Source organism: Pleurodeles waltl, chromosome 7 (genome assembly GCF_031143425.1).
Source record: "Pleurodeles waltl isolate 20211129_DDA chromosome 7, aPleWal1.hap1.20221129, whole genome shotgun sequence".
In the NCBI taxonomy this organism is placed as follows: domain Eukaryota; kingdom Metazoa; phylum Chordata; class Amphibia; order Caudata; family Salamandridae; genus Pleurodeles; species Pleurodeles waltl.
In genome coordinates, this window is record NC_090446.1 from 908,888,312 (window position 1) to 908,908,935 (window position 20,624).

General features: G+C 47.7%; 1 protein-coding gene across 9 annotated transcripts in view; it reads left to right on the top strand.

Annotated features, from left to right (window-relative positions):
* TCOF1 (treacle ribosome biogenesis factor 1) overlaps nt 1-20,624 on the top strand; it is a 437,876-nt gene that overhangs the window by 66,099 nt on the left and 351,153 nt on the right. For all 9 annotated transcript variants that reach the window (XM_069199543.1, XM_069199548.1, XM_069199544.1 and 6 more), the window contains exons 4-6: nt 29-129; nt 358-568; nt 1,209-1,306. In XM_069199543.1, the coding sequence (XP_069055644.1) occupies nt 29-129; nt 358-568; nt 1,209-1,306 (410 nt within the window). The remainder of the gene's footprint in view (nt 1-28; nt 130-357; nt 569-1,208; nt 1,307-20,624) is intronic.

The window sequence follows — 20,624 nt, forward strand, 5'->3', positions numbered from 1 at the left end:
CCTTTACTCAACCTCCCTTTTCTGACAGGTGTCAAGGCAGACTCAAGTGCAGCGGCTATTCACGCCAACTCTATCCTGAAAAGTGGGACTAGTAAGGTGGAAAAGGGTGCTGGAACGTCCAAGAACAAGGTAAGAATTTTCCTCTGCATGCTGTGTTATCACAGAAGTAACATTATTTAACAGTGTGGACTGCTGATCAAATGGGATAGTTTTGGTTTTAGCTGGAGGTGCAGAGACCGACTGCATCAAAAAAACCTCTTATGCTCAGCAAGTATTTTAAATGGCACACCATGCTTGACCTTTACTTTTCTTACCCAATTCTTTGCTAAATGCATTTATCTTTAATATGTCATATAGGTGAAAAATGCCACAGGGGCAGGAAAAGGAGCCAATACTTTGCCCAGTCCAATTCCAGGTAAAGCAGTTCTAGCTAAACTGAATGGAAGCAAATCTGGGACCCCAGCCAAAACTGCCCCAGTCATCAAGAAGGAGGCTGTCAAAAGCAGTAGTGAAGAATCATCTGAGGAAAGTGAAGATGAGGTGGTCCACAAACCGGTTCCTGTCCCTGGTAAGACCTGCGATCTTGATCATGTTCGACAAAATCAGTAACTAATCTCTAAGTTAGACTAGGTGCAGATTTGTGTATACTATCCCCATGCATAGTGAGGCTCCTTAACCTTTGAACAAGTTTCAGTCCTTAGACATGATTTAGATTTCGGCAGATGGGTTGGACCTTCACAAAGGTGACGGATACCCCGTCTGCCGAAATTTAAATGTCTTAGGATATAATGGTAGTTGGGTTTTGGCGCATGTGCTAATAGTCACCGTTGTGACGGAGAAACCTGTCCGCCGAAATTTATATCGGGCCCCTTGCCTTTTAAGAACTTGAGTAAATAGTTTTCAGTCTGTGCGCTACCCAGATTTACAATTGAGAGTGCTTATTGTTTCTCTTACTTTTAGTGGAGTCTCAGCACATGTACAATTCATAATAGAAACGTATTTTATTTTTAAAAACTGTCACATTAGTCAGCCATAGTTGGGTGGATGAGTGAGGAATGCTTTTATCACTACTACATCAGATGCTGTCTGGACAGAAGTCTAACGTTGCCATTAATTGCGAATTGTTTAATATTCTTCAATATAGTTTTTGAAAATTGATTGAAGTACAATTTGTTATCGAATGCCATTTGCTTTGTCATGTTTTTCAGTCTCCACCGCTGATAGAAAGGCAGAGAGCAGCAGCAGCAGCACTTCATCTGATGATTCTGACGATGAGAATGAAAAGAAGCGATCAGCAGTGCCTCAGGTACACTGAGTAGTGTTCTTGCAATTACTGGTATTATGACTGGTGCATAAGAGGCGAGCTGCTTTGTGCAGAACAAAAGGCTTCAGTGGGGCAAAACAGCTTTCCTTGCTTGGAAGCCTATCCCTTTGGAATGATCAGTCAATTCAGGATACTACCATTTTTAGTGATGTTTGAATTTTTTGGCCAGTAAAATAATGTGGCAAGAAAAGTCCGGTTAGGACTTTGCAACGCTAATAGCTCTAACTCTACGTGCTTACATTAGTCATCATTTCTAGAGCGCACACACACTTGTAGTGTCTTGGTACTAGTGGTGTGCAGGAACCAATGCAAGAAGCAGTTGTTAGTTATGATTTAACACAGAATGGTTGTGACTTTACACTAAGATTTTTTGGTAGTAGGTGAGTTGGTGGGAGGTTTCTCAAAAGTTAGCAAATGGCAGAAAGATCAACAATATCACTATTGTTTATGACCACCAGGAACTTATAGCTATCAAAGTGTGGTAGAACAACAAGACCTGAAAGGATCATAAACACCGTACGGAAGTTATGAAAAGGTGGAGTTTATCAATAGATGGACCTGTGTGCAGTAGTAAAACTTTGAAATGTGAATGGAAACAGAGCAATGTGCTAAACTACCAGGAACACCAAATAAAAGCTTTTCTCCACCACCTATTCCCCTTTTATTCTCCCCCCCCCCCTACCCCCCAAACTCAAGTGCCTTACCATCTCTTCTTTAAAATATTAGTGTGCCTTTTGTAATTGATCAGTGCCCCCCCCGCTCCTAGAGCTAGCCTTATTGAATAATTAAATATTGCTGATCTCCTGAATGCCCAGGCACCAATGTAAGGATTATGTTGTACCAATAAGGAAGCGTTGTGCTGATAGCTTTTGCTCCTGTCTGGTCCTCCTTATTTTCTAACCTGAATCTTGGCTATTTTTCCTTCCCTTCACCCAGTGCTTTTCCCATCTCGCTGTACCCTCCAATCTGTCCTACTGCCTCAGTGATGATGCCTTCATTCCTGACCTGTTTCAATGCTTTACTTTCTTTGCCCTCTTCCTCCCCTTGTGCTGCTTTGTCTCTGCACTCTTATGGACTGGTTCATCGCATGTGCTGCCATCTAGTTGATTGCATCTTTCAGGTGCCCCTTTGTTTGAGTCCTCTCTATTTGTTGTGTACTGAAGAATACTTGAATTTGCTGTAGGGATGCTTTTTCTGCTGTAATCGGATTTTTTTTTTGTTAATCATTGTTTTTATTGGTATTTATCAGGACAGGCACATCATGAAGCTAAACATCATTAGGACAGATAGGCCGTCAATCAGAAGAGTTTGTTTTAACTAGTACAGTTTCTAGACAAACTAAGATGTCAACACATACCTGTATATTCTCCACGTATCAAGGTGCATGAATAAATAAAAGCCTCACTTCATCTAGTAGAAGATAGTGCCCTGCGCCGCAACAGTCTCATTGTATTATGAAGTGTGCCTTAAAAGAAGCAAAAGACAAAAACAACACACTCGGCTTTCACAACCTGAATGGATGGTCCTTGAACTAGGAAGGTGTGGGAGGATCTGGAGCGGCGAGCCACAGTGAGATCTCTGTGGGCAGGAGCGTCACGGAAAATAAGGGAGAGAGTCATGTGTGGAAGAGATGCAAGCAGGTAGGACAGGAGAAAAGCAGTAGGCCTCTCGAGAGAAGGTGTACAAGTGGGTCCCGAGCATGCCACTGGGACATAGGAGTGTTGAGTTTCTTCCAAGCCAAAGCAGGAGCCATTTTGGATGCTCCTAAGCAGAGCCAGAGAATGGAACAGTCCACCTCTGTTTTGTGTTCAAAGGTCGACGTTCTAAGACCTAAAAAGGCGAAATCAGGGGTAAAAGATTTCTGTCCAGTAAGGTCTGATTGTTGGGCAGTCACACCAGATATGGTGAAAGTCCCCTAGTAAACCACAACCCCTCCAGCATCTGTCCGAGGTGTATGGGAATGTTTTCTGGAGTTTTGCCAGGTGTAAGTACCAATCATAAAGTACTTTATAGTATGCCTCCCGGAGGCCTAGGAAGCAGTTAAATTTGATATGGCATTCCATAGCGTCCCCCACTCTGTATCAATAATGGTAGTTCCGAGTGTGTGTTCCCAAAAGGAGACAGTGAGGTGTGGGAGTCCGTGTAGTGGATTGTGAGAGGGAGTATAGTAAGGATATAGATTCCTGAATAGTCCCTGCTCGTTTCAGAAATTGCTTGATTGGGAGGAGCTCTCTGGTGGTCACCTCACATTGATGTGGGCGTGACCCAGTGCTTCACATGGTTATAGTAGTTGTAAGGAAATGCCTCCTTGGCATGGTTGCCCCCTGACTTTTTGCCTTTGCTGATGCTATGTTTACAATTGAAAGTGTGCTAAGGCCTGCTAACCAGGCCCCAGCACCAGTGTTCTTTCCCTAACCTGTACTTTTGTATCCACAATTGGCAGACCCTGGCATCCAGATAAGTCCCTTGTAACTGGTACTTCTAGTACCAAGGGCCCTGATGCCAAGGAAGGTCTCTAAGGGCTGCAGCATGTCTTATGCCACCCTGGAGACCTCTCACTCGGCACAGACACACTGCTTGCCAGCTTGTGTGTGCTAGTGAGGACAAAACGAGTAAGTCGACATGGCACTCCCCTCAGGGTGCCATGCCAGCCTCTCACTGCCTATGCAGTATAGGTAAGACACCCCTCTAGCAGGCCTTACAGCCCTAAGGCAGGGTGCACTATACCATAGGTGAGGGTACCAGTGCATGAGCACTGTGCCCCTACAGTGTCTAAGCAAAACCTTAGACATTGTAAGTGCAGGGTAGTCATAAGAGTATATGGTCTGGGAGTCTGTTTTACACGAACTCCACAGCACCATAATGGCTACACTGAAAACTGGGAAGTTTGGTATCAAACTTCTCAGCACAATAAATGCACACTGATGCCAGTGTACATTTTATTGCAAAATACACCCCAGAGGGCACCTTAGAGGTGCCCCCTGAAACTTAACCGACTGTCTGTGTAGGCTGACTAGTTCCAGCAGCCTGCCACACCAGAGACATGTTGCTGGCCCCATGGGGAGAGTGCCTTTGTCACTCTGAGGCCAGTAACAAAGCCTGCACTGGGTGGAGATGCTAACACCTCCCCCAGGCAGGAGCTGTGACACCTGGCGGTGAGCCTCAAAGGCTCACCCCTTTGTCACAGCCCAGCAGGGCACTCCAGCTTAGTGGAGTTGCCCGCCCCCTCCGGCCACGGCCCCCACTTTTGGCGGCAAGGCTGGAGGGAACAAAGAAAGCAACAAGGAGGAGTCACTGGCCAGTCAGGACAGCCCCTAAGGTGTCCTGAGCTGAAGTGACTCTGACTTTTAGAAATCCTCCATCTTGCAGATGGAGGATTCCCCCAATAGGGTTAGGATTGTGACCCCCTCCCCTTGGGAGGAGGCACAAAGAGGGCATACCCACCCTCAGGGCTAGTAGCCATTGGCTACTAACCCCCCAGACCTAAACACGCCCTTAAATTTAGTATTTAAGGGCTACCCTGAACCCTAGAAAATTAGATTCCTGCAACTACAAGAAGAAGGACTGCCTAGCTGAAAACCCCTGCAGAGGAAGACCAGAAGACAACTGCCTTGGCTCCAGAAACTCACCGGCCTGTCTCCTGCCTTCCAAAGATCCTGCTCCAGCGACGCCTTCCAAAGGGACCAGCGACCTCGACATCCTCTGAGGACTGCCCCTGCTTCGAAAAGACAAGAAACTCCCGAGGACAGCGGACCTGCTCCAAGAAAGGCTGCAACTTTGTTTCCAGCAGCCTTGAAAGAACCCTGCAAGCTCCCCGCAAGAAGCGTGAGACTTTGCACACTGCACCCGGCGACCCCGACTCGGCTGGTGGAGATCCAACACCTCAGGAGGGACCCCAGGACTACTCTGATACTGTGAGTACCAAAACCTGTCCCCCCTGAGTCCCCACAGCGCCGCCTGCAGAGGGAATCCCGAGGCTTCCCCTGACCGCGACTCTTTGAATCCAAAGTCCCGACGCCTGGGAGAGACCCTGCACCCGCAGCCCCCAGGACCTGAAGGACCGGACTTTCACTGGAGAAGTGACCCCCAGGAGTCCCTCTCCCTTGCCCAAGTGGAGGTTTCCCCGAGGAATCCCCCCCTTGCCTGCCTGCAGCGCTGAAGAGATCCCGAGATCTCTCATAGACTAACATTGCGAACCCGACGCCTGTTTCTACACTGCACCCGGCCGCCCCCGCGCTGCTGAGGGTGAAATTTCTGTGTGGGCTTGTGTCCCCCCCGGTGCCCTACAAAACCCCCCCTGGTCTGCCCTCCGAAGACGTGGGTACTTACCTGCAAGCAGACCGGAACCGGGGCACCCCCTTCTCTCCATTCTAGCCTATGTGTTTTGGGCACCACTTTGAACTCTGCACCTGACCGGCCCTGAGCTGCTGGTGTGGTAACTTTGGGGTTGCTCTGAACCCCCAACGGTGGGCTACCTTGGACCAAGAACTGAACCCTGTAAGTGTCTTACTTACCTGGTAAACCTAACAAAAACTTACCTCCCCTAGGAACTGTGAAAATTGCACTGTCCACTTTTAAAACAGCTATTTGTCAATAACTTGAAAAGTATACATGCAATTTTTATGATTTAAAGTTCCTAAAGTACTTACCTGCAATACCTTTCGAATGAGATATTACATGTAGAATTTGAACCTGTGGTTCTTAAAATAAACTAAGAAAAGATATTTTTCTATACAAAAACCTATTGGCTGGATTTGTCTCTGAGTGTGTGTACCTCATTTATTGTCTATGTGTATGTACAACAAATGCTTAACACTACTCCTTGGATAAGCCTACTGCTCGACCACACTACCACAAAATAGAGCATTAGTATTATCTCTTTTTACCACTATTTTACCTCTAAGGGGAACCCTTGGACTCTGTGCATGCTATTCCTTACTTTGAAATAGCACATACAGAGCCAACTTCCTACAGTAGTAGATCTCGGAGGGGGGCAAATGAAAGTTATGACCGCAATTTTCAAATGTCAAAATATCCGTTCCATGGAAAAGGTCTGAAATAGTAAGGCATCTGCACTCACACTATCTGTCAAAAGCTCCTGGTTGCAACACTGGTGAAGGGCCTCATTAAAGTGGACAGGAGTGTGGGGAGACGGAAATGTCATCAGGCCTTCAAACCGGTTACCTTATCCCAGACCAACCGAGTAGTAGCAGTCATGGTGCTTAAGTATTTGTTTTTCGGCCAGTTACACCTAGGCTTTCACAGGGTACCCCAAGTTGCCCTTCCCACCATTGCTCTAATCATGTGGAGCCAGTGGTTATCGGAGGCTTAAAGGGACCATTCCGATATAACTCTTAATTGAGCTGCTCTATAAGTTGTAAAGGGGCAACGCTAGCCCATGAGCATCCCTAGGAAGTGTCCGTAATTGGTGGGAAAGGCATGCCCTACAGTTTTGCCTTAAACATTTTGTTATCATAGAGCAAATTGTAGAGAAAAAAGTCTCTCTGGCTCAATGGGGAGTCCTTGAATGACATGTAGAATGCATGGTAACATATTCAATTTGATTACTTTACATTAATGTGTCCGATCCATGTCAAATATAGAGGGCCCCAACGCTTATAGTCTGCTTGTAATTGCTGCATTAAGGAAGGATAGTCTACTCTGTATAAATCAAATGTTTTGGGTGTGATCTTTATACCAAGATAGATGATCTTTTTTCACATGTTGGAAAGAGGAGGAGTTTGTTATAATTTCCATCTCCTTGTGGGATCGTTAGGTTAAGTATAAAGTATTTATTAAGATTAAGTCAGAACTCTGCCACGGATTCAAAAAGTTGGAGCTCTGTCTGTGATGCTGGGAGTGATGTTCTTGGGGCGGTGAGAGGTATTACGAGGTCATCAGCGAACAATTAAATCTTGTGTTCGGTGGATCCAAAGGTAGGGCCCTGGATGGAGGGCTTGGCCCGTGGCTTCGCTATTAGCTGTTTTATACTGAGGGCAAAGAGTAACGGGGACAAAGGGCATCCCTGTCTGGTGCCCTGGAAAAGCTGGAAGTAGTTTGAGGATACTCTGTTCACCGTCACTCTAGAGCAGGGGGCAACATAGTTAGCTTGTACCAGTCTTTTAAAACGATCCCCAAACTTGCATAATGTGTGGAAAAGTAATGCCCAGTCCACACGGCTGAAGGCTTTTTTTGGTGTCCAGCTCCAAAAGTATTGGAATATTCTTTTTTTTATAGCCTTCTCGATTAAATGTGTATCTGGTCTGTTTATCGTGAAGCTAGTGGCCAATATTTTTGTGTATAATTTGGCATCAATATTAAGTAGAGCAATAAGCTGCTAGGGATGCAGAGTTGTGGGTCTTTCCTCGGTTTGGGTGTAATTGCAATTAAAGCTTCCCACCATTGTAGGAGTGACCGCTTGGGAGTCCACAATATAGTTACAGAGATCCATCAAATAAGGGATCAGAGCTAAAGTTTCTATACAAGTGTGCATTAAGACTATCAGGACCAGGGGATTTTTTGAAGTTTAAGGGTATTTATGGCATTTTGGACTTCTACCAAGTTACAGGACTGTTCAAAGTATAATGAAGGTCCGGGGGGGAACTGGGGTACAACTACGTCATCCAGGTGTGCCAGTTGTTAATCCAGATCAATGGGATCAGCAGCATAGGTGTTTAGAGGTTTTGTGTTTTTTTTTTATTTACTTTTTTATTTTTTATATAAAGCATCAGCTTTTTGCTCCTCAGTAGAGAGTACTGTCCTGGTGTTATCTCGAATGTGACTTGTGTATGCCTTTTCTTATTTGATCCTCAATTGCTTTGCTAGATAGGTGCCTACCTTGTTGCACTGGTCATAAGTTTGCTTTTTCAGGCGAAGCAATGCCAATTCAGCCCTATTGGTATATATTGCTCTAAATTTTACTCTGTGCCATGACCTTCCACTGGAGGGGAAGGGTAGACGCAATCTTGTCTCCTGTCTGGTGAGGATCGGCTTCTAATGCCAGGCGTTACCTGGTTTAGTGGAGTGTCAAGGTAGACATTAGAGATATGCATTAGCCATGGATGACTGCTTTGAATGCATCCCGGTTTGGGAGGTATTTTGAGGTTTATTTAGCAGGAAGAATTCCCTGATTATTTTGCGCAATTCATCTTGAGAGAAGCGATAGTGTGTCAGAACATTTGGGGGGGCGGGGGGGGAAACATCTACGAGATCTCCAACTTGGTGTGCCAAGCCATCACTACTTCTGCTGGCACATGATCGGAGATGGCTATAGGATGAATAGTACCCTGCATGATGGCATACCGTAGGAGTTGGCTAATAAAGTCGTTGATTCTAGAATAGGTATGGTGGGAGTGGGAAAAGAAAGTGTAGTCTTGTGTGGTAGGGGGGAGCTCCCTCCATGCATTGAGCAGGCCTAGTTGTCTAATAGTTTAACTTTTTTTTTTTTTTTTTTTGAGAATCCATTGGCGTGTGTCCTATATGGGTGGGTGCTCTCTAAGGCTACATCCCATACCAGATTGAAATCTCCCAATAGGATAATGTTTCTATCCGCAAATTCTGCCCCCCTTCCCCCACTAAAAGGAAAGGAAAGAGAGCAGAAAGTCTGTTTAGCCAGAGCTTGGGAAGTATAAATCTTAGCAGTAGTGCACATACGGCCTTCTAAAAACCCCTTGACCATCTGTCCTTCCCAATCCGATTTGGTACCAGTGACCTGAAATTTCACTGAGGTGTGGAAAAGGAGTGCTACTCCATTGTGTTGAGTGAGATCATGATTTAAATATCAGGGCATACATTCTGTGTCTGCGTCTGTGGTTGTCCTTGCGTTTGAGGTGAGTTTCCTGGAGGCTATGATATTAGGTTATCTGTCCAGTATGCATTTTCAACTTGGGTGACGTTTTGTGGGGGAGTTCAGCCCCTTTACATTAAATGTTAGTGTTAAGTACCATGTCTGGACCAAGAATGGGATAGTGCAATAATACACCACTTTGGAGTGCCATCTGTGCAGTCATTCTGAATCCCCCCCAGTCCCCATCGCCCCCCATTCTGCTCACTACCCAAGACCCTCCCTGACCCGGAAACATGTGACCATCCAATAAACACAATACAATTGAATATAAAGAAACAAACATAAGTGGGGACCAAAAGCTCCATATGGACTTCTAGGTCCATTTGAACACCAAAGAAATTGGGCGTACTGAGCTCATATCTGCCACTACGCCCCACAGGTAAATGTAGGTTCTTCAAAGTGAGCAGCTGATGGCATGGTATAGTCGAGACAGTTCATGAAGCATTGTGGGGAGGGGAGGGAGCCAAGAGGCTTAGGAGGTGAGAAAAAGCTAGCTTCCTCAGTGGAGGGACCTCTTACTGGTCTTGGAGTACTCAGTTGGTAGGTGCAGAGATACATTGAATAGGGTATCCAGAGCAGTCAGTGCCAGCACGATGAAGGCATCCGAGATTCAGATAACTGGTAAGAATTCTAGAAAACATTAAGGACCGGTCAGCTTTTGCTGTAATGCTGTACCTTTTTCTGAAAGTGCCATCCTCCTGCCAAGGGTCTATTATCTGAGCCCTTCCCTGATCTTTCAGTAGTGCCGCTTGGCGTCTTATATTCTGTCCTTGCAAGGCCCAGCAAAGAAGCAGCCTCCTTAAGGGTCGTGCAGTGTTGTTGCTTATTATGCACCTCAAGGGCAATACCAAAGGTAACGTCCACTGGTATTTAGTTCGGTCCTTGTATAGAACTTCCTTTACTGGTTTGAACTGCATACCTCGCGCTAAGGTAGCTGGAGCAATATCACTCTATAAGGAGCAAGTAGTCCCCTGAAAAGAGATTTTGTCATTCTGTGCTGCTCTGAGGATCATTTCTTTAGTTTTAGAAGAATATAATTAGGCTAGTAAGTCCCTGGGTCTTTTGCCGCTGCCTAAAATGTCATAACATACCAATTATGAAGGCCACCAGGTCGGGGCCCTCCACTCCCTCTTCCAGGCCTCTCACCTGAATGTTGTCTCTCCAAGACCGGTTTTCCAAGTCTTCACGATAAAGTATTGTCAGTTGTAATTGTGATGGGAGGCTTTCTGAAGCTAGCTCGCTCTATTGGCTGAAGTCTGCGTCCCATGTCCTGGTGTTTTGTTTCCAAGTCTACAGTGCTTTGCCAGATAGTCGACATCTGCCTGAGGGAATTCAGTCAGGAGTTAATTTCAGTCTTCAATAAGTCAAAGGAGGCAGCAGTATCGGCTTTGAGGTCCTTCCTTAGTTTGATTATGGAAATCATGTAGTAAGGAGGGGAGCTCTTCCTTAGTAAGGGCCATATTGACTTCTACCGAGGACTCTCGGCTGATTGGTCTCAACTCTTAGAGGGTGAAGTACTGAGGCGCCCGGTTACTTTGGAACATCTGTGGCGGTATATAGTGTTGCTGTTGTGGCCCCTCCTGGGTCATATGAGTGCACATTAAGTAGCCTGTGTCAGGTAGGCCCAGAGTCTTGGTAACAGAGAGCCCAAAATAAGAGGCCTGTGTGAGGTGGGGGTATTTATTTTTCCCGTTTCACAAGATCTTCCTACCACTCCCTCCCAACGCTGAGCAGACCAGGTAAGCGTTATGGGTGCCTTTTGCAGGTTATTGACTCTGCAGGGTGTGTGAATTTGGTAGCAAATCACCAGTCTATGGAGGTCCACCAAGTGAGGTAGCAGTAATATTCAGTTCCCGCTGGTATGTAATCAAAGCCTCAGAGCCTGTTCGTACATTCTTAGCGGGCCGGATTGCAGTAGATGCCATATTAAGGTCCGGCATGGCCATCCTGTAAGGAAATGCCTCCTTGGCATGGTTGCCCCCTGACTTTTTGCCTTTGCTGATGCTATGTTTACAATTGAAAGTGTGCTGATGCCTGCTAACCAGGCCCCAGCACCAGTGTTCTTTCCCTAACCTGTACTTTTGTATCCACAATTGGCACACCCTGGCATCCAGATAAGTCCCTTGTAACTGGTACTTCTAGTACCAAGGGCCCTGATGCCAAGGAAGGTCTCTAAGGGCTGCAGCATGTCTTATGCCACCCTGGAGACCTCTCACTCAGCACAGACACACTGCTTGCCAGCTTGTGTGTGCTAGTGAGGACAAAACGAGTAAGTCGACATGGCACTCCCCTCAGGGTCCCATGCCAGCCTCTCACTGCCTATGCAGTATAGGTAAGACACCCCTCTAGCAGGCCTTACAGCCCTAAGGCAGGGTGCACTATACCATAGGTGAGGGTACCAGTGCATGAGCACTGTACCCCTACAGTGTCTAAGCAAAACCTTAGACATTGTAAGTGCAGGGTAGCCATAAGAGTATATGGTCTGGGAGTCTGTTTTACACGAACTCCACAGCACCATAATGGCTACACTGAAAACTGGGAAGTTTGGTATCAAACTTCTCAGCACAATAAATGCACACTGATGCCAGTGTACATTTTATTGCAAAATACACCCCAGAGGGCACCTTAGAGGTGCCCCCTGAAACTTAACCGACTATCTGTGTAGGCTGACTAGTTCCAGCAGCCTGCCACACTAGAGACATGTTGCTGGCCCCATGGGGAGAGTGCCTTTGTCACTCTGAGGCCAGTAACAAAGCCTGCACTGGGTGGAGATGCTAACACCTCCCCCAGGCAGGAGCTGTAACACCTGGCGGTGAGCCTCAAAGGCTCCCCCCTTTGTCACAGCACCGCAGGACACTCCAGCTAGTGGAGTTGCCCGCCCCCTCCGGCCCCGGCCCCCACTTTTGGCGGCAAGGCCGGAGAAAATAATGAGAATAACAAGGAGGAGTCACTGGCCAGTCAGGACAGCTCCTAAGGTGTCCTGAGCTGAGGTGACTCTAACTTTTAGAAATCCTCCATCTTGCAGATGGAGGATTCCCCCAATAGGGTTAGGATTGTGACCCCCTCCCCTTGGGAGGGGGCACAAAGAGGGTGTACCCACCCTCAGGGCTAGTAGCCATTGGCTACTAACCCCCCAGACCTAAACACGCCCTTAAATCTAGTATTTAAGGGCTACCCTGAACCCTAGAAAATTAGATTCCTGCAACAACAAGAAGGACTGCCCAGCTGAAAACCCCTGCAGAGGAAGACCAGAAGACAACAACTGCCTTGGCTCCAGAAACTCACCGGCCTGTCTCCTGCCTTCCAAAGAACTCTGCTCCAGCGACGCCTTCCAAAGGGACCAGCGACCTCTGAATCCTCTGAGGACTGCCCTGCTTCGACGACGACAAGAAACTCCCGAGGACAGCGGAGCTGCTCCAAAAAGACTGCAACTTTGTTTCAAGAAGCAGCTTTAAAGAACCCTGCAACTCCCCGCAAGAAGCGTGAGACTTGCAACACTGCACCCGGCGACCCCGACTCGGCTGGTGGAGAACCAACACCTCAGGGAGGACCCCCGGACTACTCTACGACTGTGAGTACCAAAACCTGTCCCCCCTGAGCCCCCACAGCGCCGCCTGCAGAGGGAATCCCGAGGCTTCCCCTGACCGCGACTCTCTGAAACCTAAGTCCCGACGCCTGGAAAAGACCCTGCACCCGCAGCCCCCAGGACCTGAAGGACCGGACTTTCACTGCAGAAGTGACTCCCAGGAGTCCCTCTCCCTTGCCCAAGTGGAGGTTTCCCCGAGGAAGCCCCCCCTTGCCTGCCTGCAGCGCTGAAGAGATCCCGTGATCTCTCATTGACTTACATTGCGAACCCGACGCTTGTTCGAACACTGCACCCGGCCGCCCCCGCGCCGCTGAGGGTGAAATTTCTGTGTGGGCTTGTGTCCCCCCCGGTGCCCTACAAAACCCCCCTGGTCTGCCCTCCGAAGACGCGGGTACTTACCTGCAAGCAGACCGGAACCGGGGCACCCCCTTCTCTCCATTATAGCCTATGCGTTTTGGGCACCACTTTGAACTCTGCACCTGACCGGCCCTGAGCTGCTGGTGTGGTAACTTTGGGGTTGCTCTGAACCCCCAACAGTGGGCTACCTTGGACCAAGAACTGAACCCTGTAAGTGTCTTACTTACCTGGTAAAACTAACAAAAACTTACCTCCCCCAGGAACTGTGAAAATTGCACTAAGTGTCCACTTTTAAAGTAGCTATTTGTGAATAACTTGAAAAGTATACATGCAATTGAAACGATTCAAAGTTCCTAATGTACTTACCTGCAATACCTTTCAAACAAGATATTACATGTTAAATTTGAACCTGTGGTTCTTAAAATAAACTAAAAAAAGATATTTTTCTATAACGAAACCTATTGGCTGGATTTGTCTCTGAGTGTGTGTACCTCATTTATTGTCTATGTGTATGTACAACAAATGCTTAACACTACTCCTGGGATAAGCCTACTGCTCGACCACACTACCACAAAATAGAGCATTAGTATTATCTATTTTTACCACTATCTTACCTCTAAGGGGAACCCTTGGACTCTGTGCATGCTATTCCTTACTTTGAAATAGCACATACAGAGCCAACTTCCTACATTGGTGGATCAGCGGTGGGGTACAAGACTTTGCATTTGCTGGACTACTCAGCCAATACCTGATCACACGACAAATTCCAAAATTGTCATTAGAAATTGATTTTTGCAATTTGAAAAGTTTTCTAAATTTTTAAAAGACCTGCTAGGGCCTTGTGTTAGATCCTGTTTAGCATTTCTTTTAGAGTTTAAAAGTTTGTAAAAGTTTGAATTAGATTCTAGAACCAGTTTTAGATTCTTAAAAAGTATTCCAACTTTTAGAAGCAAAATGTCTAGCACAGATGTGACTGTGGTGGAACTCGACACCACACCTTACCTCCATCTACAGATGAGAGAGCTAAGGTCACTCTGTAAACTAAAGAAAATAGCAATGGGCCCCAAACCTACCAAAGTACAGCTCCAGGAGCTTTTGGCAGAGTTTGAAAAGGCCAACCCCTCTGAGGATGGCAACTCAGAGGATGAAGATAGTGACTTGGAGGGAAATTCCCCCCCTCCAGTCCTACTTAAGGAGAGCAGGGCTTCTCAAGCCCTGACTCCACAAATAATAGTCAGAGATGCAGGTTCCCTCACAGGAGGGACCAACAACTCTGAAATCACTGAGGATAACTCCAGTGAAGAGGACATCCAGTTAGCCAGGATGGCCAAAAGATTGGCTTTGGAAAGACAGATCCTAGCCATAGAGAGGGAAAGACAAGAGATGGGCCTAGGACCCATCAATGGTGGCAGCAACATAAATAGGGTCAGAGATTCTCCTGACATGTTGAAAATCCCCAAAGGGATTGTAACTAAATATGAAGATGGTGATGACATCACCAAATGGTTCACAGCTTTTGAGAGGGCTTGTGTAACCAGAAAAGTGAACAAATCTCACTGGGGTGCTCTCCTTTGGGAAATGTTCACAGGAAAGTGTAGGGATAGACTCCTCACACTCTCTGGAAAAGATGCAGAATCTTATGACCTCATGAAGGGTACCCTGATTGAGGGCTTTGGATTCTCCACTGAGGAGTATAGGATTAGATTCAGGGGGGCTCAAAAATCCTCGAGCCAGACCTGGGTTGACTTTGTAGACTACTCAGTAAAAACACTAGATGGTTGGATTCAAGGCAGTGGTGTAAGTGGTGTAATTATGATGGGCTGTACAATTTATTTGTGAAAGAACAACTGTTAAGTAATTGTTTCAATGATAAACTGCATCAGCATCTGGTACACCTGGGACCAATTTCTCCCCAAGAATTGTGAAAGAAGGCGGACCATTGGGTCAAGACTAGGGTGTCCAAAACTTCCACAGGGGGTGACCAAAAGAAAGGGGTCACAAAACCTCCCCAGGGGAAAGGTGGTGAGACAGCCAAAAATAAAAATAGTAAAGAGTCTTCTACAGGCCCCCAAAAACCCTGCACAGGAGGGTGGGCCCAGAGCCTCTTCACAAAACAATCCTGGGTACAAGGCTAAAAACTTTGATCCCAAAAAGGCCTGGTGTCGAAACTGTAGTCAGTCTGGACACCAAACTGGAGACAAGGCCTGTCCCAAGAAAAGTTCCACTCCAAACTCCAATCCAGGTAACACTGGAATGGCTAGTCTCCAAGTGGGATCAACAGTGTGCCCAGAGCAAATCAGGGTCCACACTGAAGCTACTCTAGTCTCGGAGGGTGGGGTGGATTTAGCCACACTAGCTGCCTGGCCTCATAACATGCAAAAATACAGGCAGCAGTTCTTTATTAATGGGACAAGTGTAGAGGGCCTGAGCGATACAGGTGCCAGTGTCACCATGGTGACAGAGAAACTGGTTTCCCCTGGCCAATACCTGACTGGAAAAACCTATACAGTCACCAATGCTGACAATCAGACTAAAGCACATCCCATGGCAATGGTAACTTTAGAATGGGGAGGGGTCAATGGCCTGAAACAGGTGGTGGTCTCCTCAAACATCCCAGTAGACTGTCTGCTTGGAAATGACCTGGAGTCCTCAGCATGGGCTGAGGTAGAACTAAAAACCCATGCAGCCATGCTGGGTATCCCTGAACTGGTGTGTGTAAAAACAAGGGCACAATGCAAGGTACAGGGTGAAAAAGTAGAGCTGGAGTCTGGAAAAATGGCCCAGCCTACCAAGAGAAAAGGAAAGTCAGTTGGGAGACCAACTGCAACACAGTCAGAAAAAGAGAACCTCTCTTCTCAGGAAGAAGTTCTGCCCTCTGAGGGAACTGAGCCTTTGGAGCTTGAACCTTATCAGGTTGAGCTCTTAGGCCCAGGGGGACCCTCAAGGGAGGAGCTGTGTAAGGGACAAGAAACCTGTCCCTCTCTTGAAGGCCTTAGGCAGCAAGCTGCTGAAGAGTCCAAGGGCAAGAAAAATGGAACACATAGGGTCTATTGGGAAGATGGACTCCTGTACACTGAGGCCAGAGACCCCAAACCTGGTGCCACTAGGAGAGTGGTAGTGCCTCAGTCGTTCAGAGAGTTTATTCTGACCTTAGCCCATGATATTCCCCTTGCTGGGCATTTGGGACAAACCAAGACGTGGGAGAGGTTAGTCAACCACTTCTACTGGCCCAATATGTCCCAGAAGGTTAAGGAGTTTTGCCTCTCCTGCCCCACCTGTCAATCCAGTGGTAAGACAGGTGGGCACCCAAAGGCCCCCCTCATTCCACTTCCAGTGGTGGGGGTCCCCTTTGAAAGAGTGGGTGTGGACATAGTTGGTCCACTGGAACCTCCCACAGCCTCAGGAAATATGTACATCCTAGTAGTAGTGGATCATGCTACTAGGTATCCTGAAGCTATTCCCCTTAGGTCGACTACTGCCCCTGCAGTAGCCAAGGCCCTCATTGGTATCTTTACCAGAGTGGGTTTCTCTAAGGAGGTGGTGTCTGACAGAGGTACCAACTTCATGTCAGCATACCTAAAACACATGTGGAATGAGTGTGGAGTGACTTACAAATTCACTACACCATACCATCCACAAACTAATGGCTTAGTTGAGAGATTCAACAAGACATTAAAAGGCATGATCATGGGGCTCCCAGAAAAACTCAAAAGGAGATGGGATGTCCTCTTGCCATGTCTGCTTTTTGCTTACAGAGAGGTGCCACAGAAGGGAGTAGGATTCTCACCCTTTGAACTTCTGTTTGGCCACCCTGTAAGGGGACCACTTGCTCTTGTTAAAGAAGGCTGGGAGAGACCTCTTCATGAGCCTAAACAAGACATAGTGGACTATGTACTTGGCCTTCGCTCTAAAATGGCAGAGTACATGGAAAAGGCAACCAAAAACCTTGAGGCCAGCCAACAGCTCCAGAAGTTTTGGTATGACCAAAAGGCTGCACTGGTTGAGTTCCAACCAGGACAGAAAGTCTGGGTTCTGGAGCCTGTGGCTCCCAGGGCACTCCAGGACAAATGGAGTGGCCCTTACCCAGTGCTAGAAAGGAAGAGTCAGGTCACCTACCTGGTGGACCTGGGCACAAGCAGGAGCCCCAAGAGGGTGATCCATGTGAACCGCCTTAAGCTCTTCCATGACAGGGCTGATGTGAATCTGTTGATGGTAACAGATGAGGATCAGGAGGCAGAGAGTGAACCTCTCCCTGATCTTCTATCATCAGACCCTAAAGATGGCTCAGTTGATGGAGTGATCTACTCAGACACCCTCTCTGGCCAACAGCAAGCTGATTGTAGGAGAGTCCTACAACAGTTTCCTGAACTCTTCTCCTTAACCCCTGGTCAGACACACCTGTGTACCCATGATGTGGACACAGGAGACAGCATGCCTGTCAAAAACAAAATCTTTAGACAGTCTGACCATGTTAAGGAAAGCATCAAGGTGGAAGTCCACAAGATGCTGGAATTGGGAGTAATTGAGCGCTCTGACAGCCCCTGGGCTAGCCCAGTGGTCTTAGTCCCCAAACCTCACACCAAAGATGGAAAGAAAGAGATGAGGTTTTGTGTGGACTACAGAGGGCTCAACTCTGTCACCAAGACAGATGCTCATCCAATTCCTAGAGCTGATGAGCTCATAGACAAATTAGGTGCTGCCAAATTCTTAAGTACCTTTGACTTGACAGCAGGGTACTGGCAAATAAAAATGGCACCTGGAGCAAAAGAGAAAACAGCATTCTCCACACCTGATGGGCATTATCAGTTTACTGTTATGCCCTTTGGTTTAAAGAATGCCCCTGCCACCTTCCAAAGGTTGGTGAATCAAGTCCTTGCTGGCTTGGAGTCCTTTAGCACAGCTTATCTTGATGATATTGCTGTCTTTAGCTCCACCTGGCAGGATCACCTGGTCCACCTGAAGAAGGTTTTGAAGGCTATGCAATCTGCAGGCCTCTCTATCAAGGCATCCAAATGCCAGATAGGGCAGGGAACTGTGGTTTACTTGGGCCACCTTGTAGGCGGAGGCCAAGTTCAGCCACTCCAACCCAAGATCCAGACTATTCTGGACTGGGTAGCTCCAAAAACCCAGACTCAAGTCAGGGCATTCCTTGGCTTGACTGGGTATTACAGGAGGTTTGTGAAGGGATATGGATCCATTGTGACAGCCCTCACTGAACTCACCTCCAAGAAAATGCCCAAGAAAGTGAACTGGACTGTGGAATGCCAACAGGCCTTTGACACCCTGAAACAAGCAATGTGCTCAGCACCAGTTCTAAAAGCTCCAGATTATTCTAAGCAGTTCATTGTGCAGACAGATGCCTCTGAACATGGGATAGGGGCAGTTTTGTCCCAAACAAATGATGATGGCCTTGACCAGCCTGTTGCTTTCATTAGCAGGAGGTTACTCCCCAGGGAGCAGCGTTGGAGTGCCATTGAGAGGGAGGCCTTTGCTGTGGTTTGGTCCCTGAAGAAGCTGAGACCATACCTCTTTGGGACTCGCTTCCTAGTTCAAACTGACCACAGACCTCTCAAATGGCTGATGCAAATGAAAGGTGAAAATCCTAAACTGTTGAGGTGGTCCATCTCCCTACAGGGAATGGACTTTATAGTGGAACACAGACCTGGGACTGCCCATGCCAATGCAGATGGCCTTTCCAGGTTCTTCCACTTAGAAAATGAAGACTCTCTTGGGAAAGGTTAGTCTCATCCTCTTTCGTTTGGGGGGGGGGGGTTGTGTAAGGAAATGCCTCCTTGGCATGGTTGCCCCCTGACTTTTTGCCTTTGCTGATGCTATGTTTACAATTGAAAGTGTGCTGAGGCCTGCTAACCAGGCCCCAGCACCAGTGTTCTTTCCCTAACCTGTACTTTTGTATCCACAATTGGCAGACCCTGGCATCCAGATAAGTCCCTTGTAACTGGTACTTCTAGTACCAAGGGCCCTGATGCCAAGGAAGGTCTCTAAGGGCTGCAGCATGTCTTATGCCACCCTGGAGACCTCTCACTCAGCACAGACACACTGCTTGCCAGCTTGTGTGTGCTAGTGAGGACAAAACGAGTAAGTCGACATGGCACTCCCCTCAGGGTGCCATGCCAGCCTCTCACTGCCTATGCAGTATAGGTAAGACACCCCTCTAGCAGGCCTTACAGCCCTAAGGCAGGGTGCACTATACCATAGGTGAGGGTACCAGTGCATGAGCACTGTACCCCTACAGTGTCTAAGCAAAACCTTAGACATTTTAAGTGCAGGGTAGCCATAAGAGTATATGGTCTGGGAGTCTGTTTTACACGAACTCCACAGCACCATAATGGCTACACTGAAAACTGGGAAGTTTGGTATCAAACTTCTCAGCACAATAAATGCACTCTGATGCCAGTGTACATTTTATTGCAAAATACACCCCAGATGGCACCTTAGAGGTGCCCCCTGAAACTTAACAGACTATCTGTGTAGGCTGACTAGTTCCAGCAGCCTGCCACACTAGAGACATGTTGCTGGCCCCATGGGGAGAGTGCCTTTGTCACTCTGAGGCCAGTAACAAAGCCTGCACTGGGTGGAGATGCTAACACCTCCCCCAGGCAGGAGCTGTAACACCTGGCGGTGAGCCTCAAAGGCTCCCCCCTTTGTCACAGCACCGCAGGACACTCCAGCTAGTGGAGTTGCCCGCCCCCTCCGGCCCCGGCCCCCACTTTTGGCGGCAAGGCCGGAGAAAATAATGAGAATAACAAGGAGGAGTCACTGGCCAGTCAGGACAGCCCCTAAGGTGTCCTGAGCTGAGGTGACTCTAACTTTTAGAAATCCTCCATCTTGCAGATCGAGGATTCCCCCAATAGGGTTAGGATTGTGACCCCCTCCCCTTGGGAGGGGGCACAAAGAGGGTGTACCCACCCTCAGGGCTAGTAGCCATTGGCTACTAACCCCCCAGACCTAAACACGCCCTTAAATCTAGTATTTAAGGGCTACCCTGAACCCTAGAAAATTAGATTCCTGCAACAACAAGAAGGAGGACTGCCCAGCTGAAAACCCCTGCAGAGGAAGACCAGAAGACAACAACTGCCTTGGCTCCAGAAACTCACCGGCCTGTCTCCTGCCTTCCAAAGAACTCTGCTCCAGCGACGCCTTCCAAAGGGACCAGCGACCTCTGAATCCTCTGAGGACTGCCCTGCTTCGACGACGACAAGAAACTCCTGAGGACAGCGGAGCTGCTCCAAAAAGACTGCAACTTTGTTTCAAGAAGCAGCTTTAAAGAACCCTGCAACTCCCCGCAAGAAGCGTGAGACTTGCAACACTGCACCCGGCGACCCCGACTCGGCTGGTGGAGAACCAACACCTCAGGGAGGACCCCCGGACTACTCTACGACTGTGAGTACCAAAACCTGTCCCCCCTGAGCCCCCACAGCGCCGCCTGCAGAGGGAATCCCGAGGCTTCCCCTGACCGCGACTCTCTGAAACCTAAGTCCCGACGCCTGGAA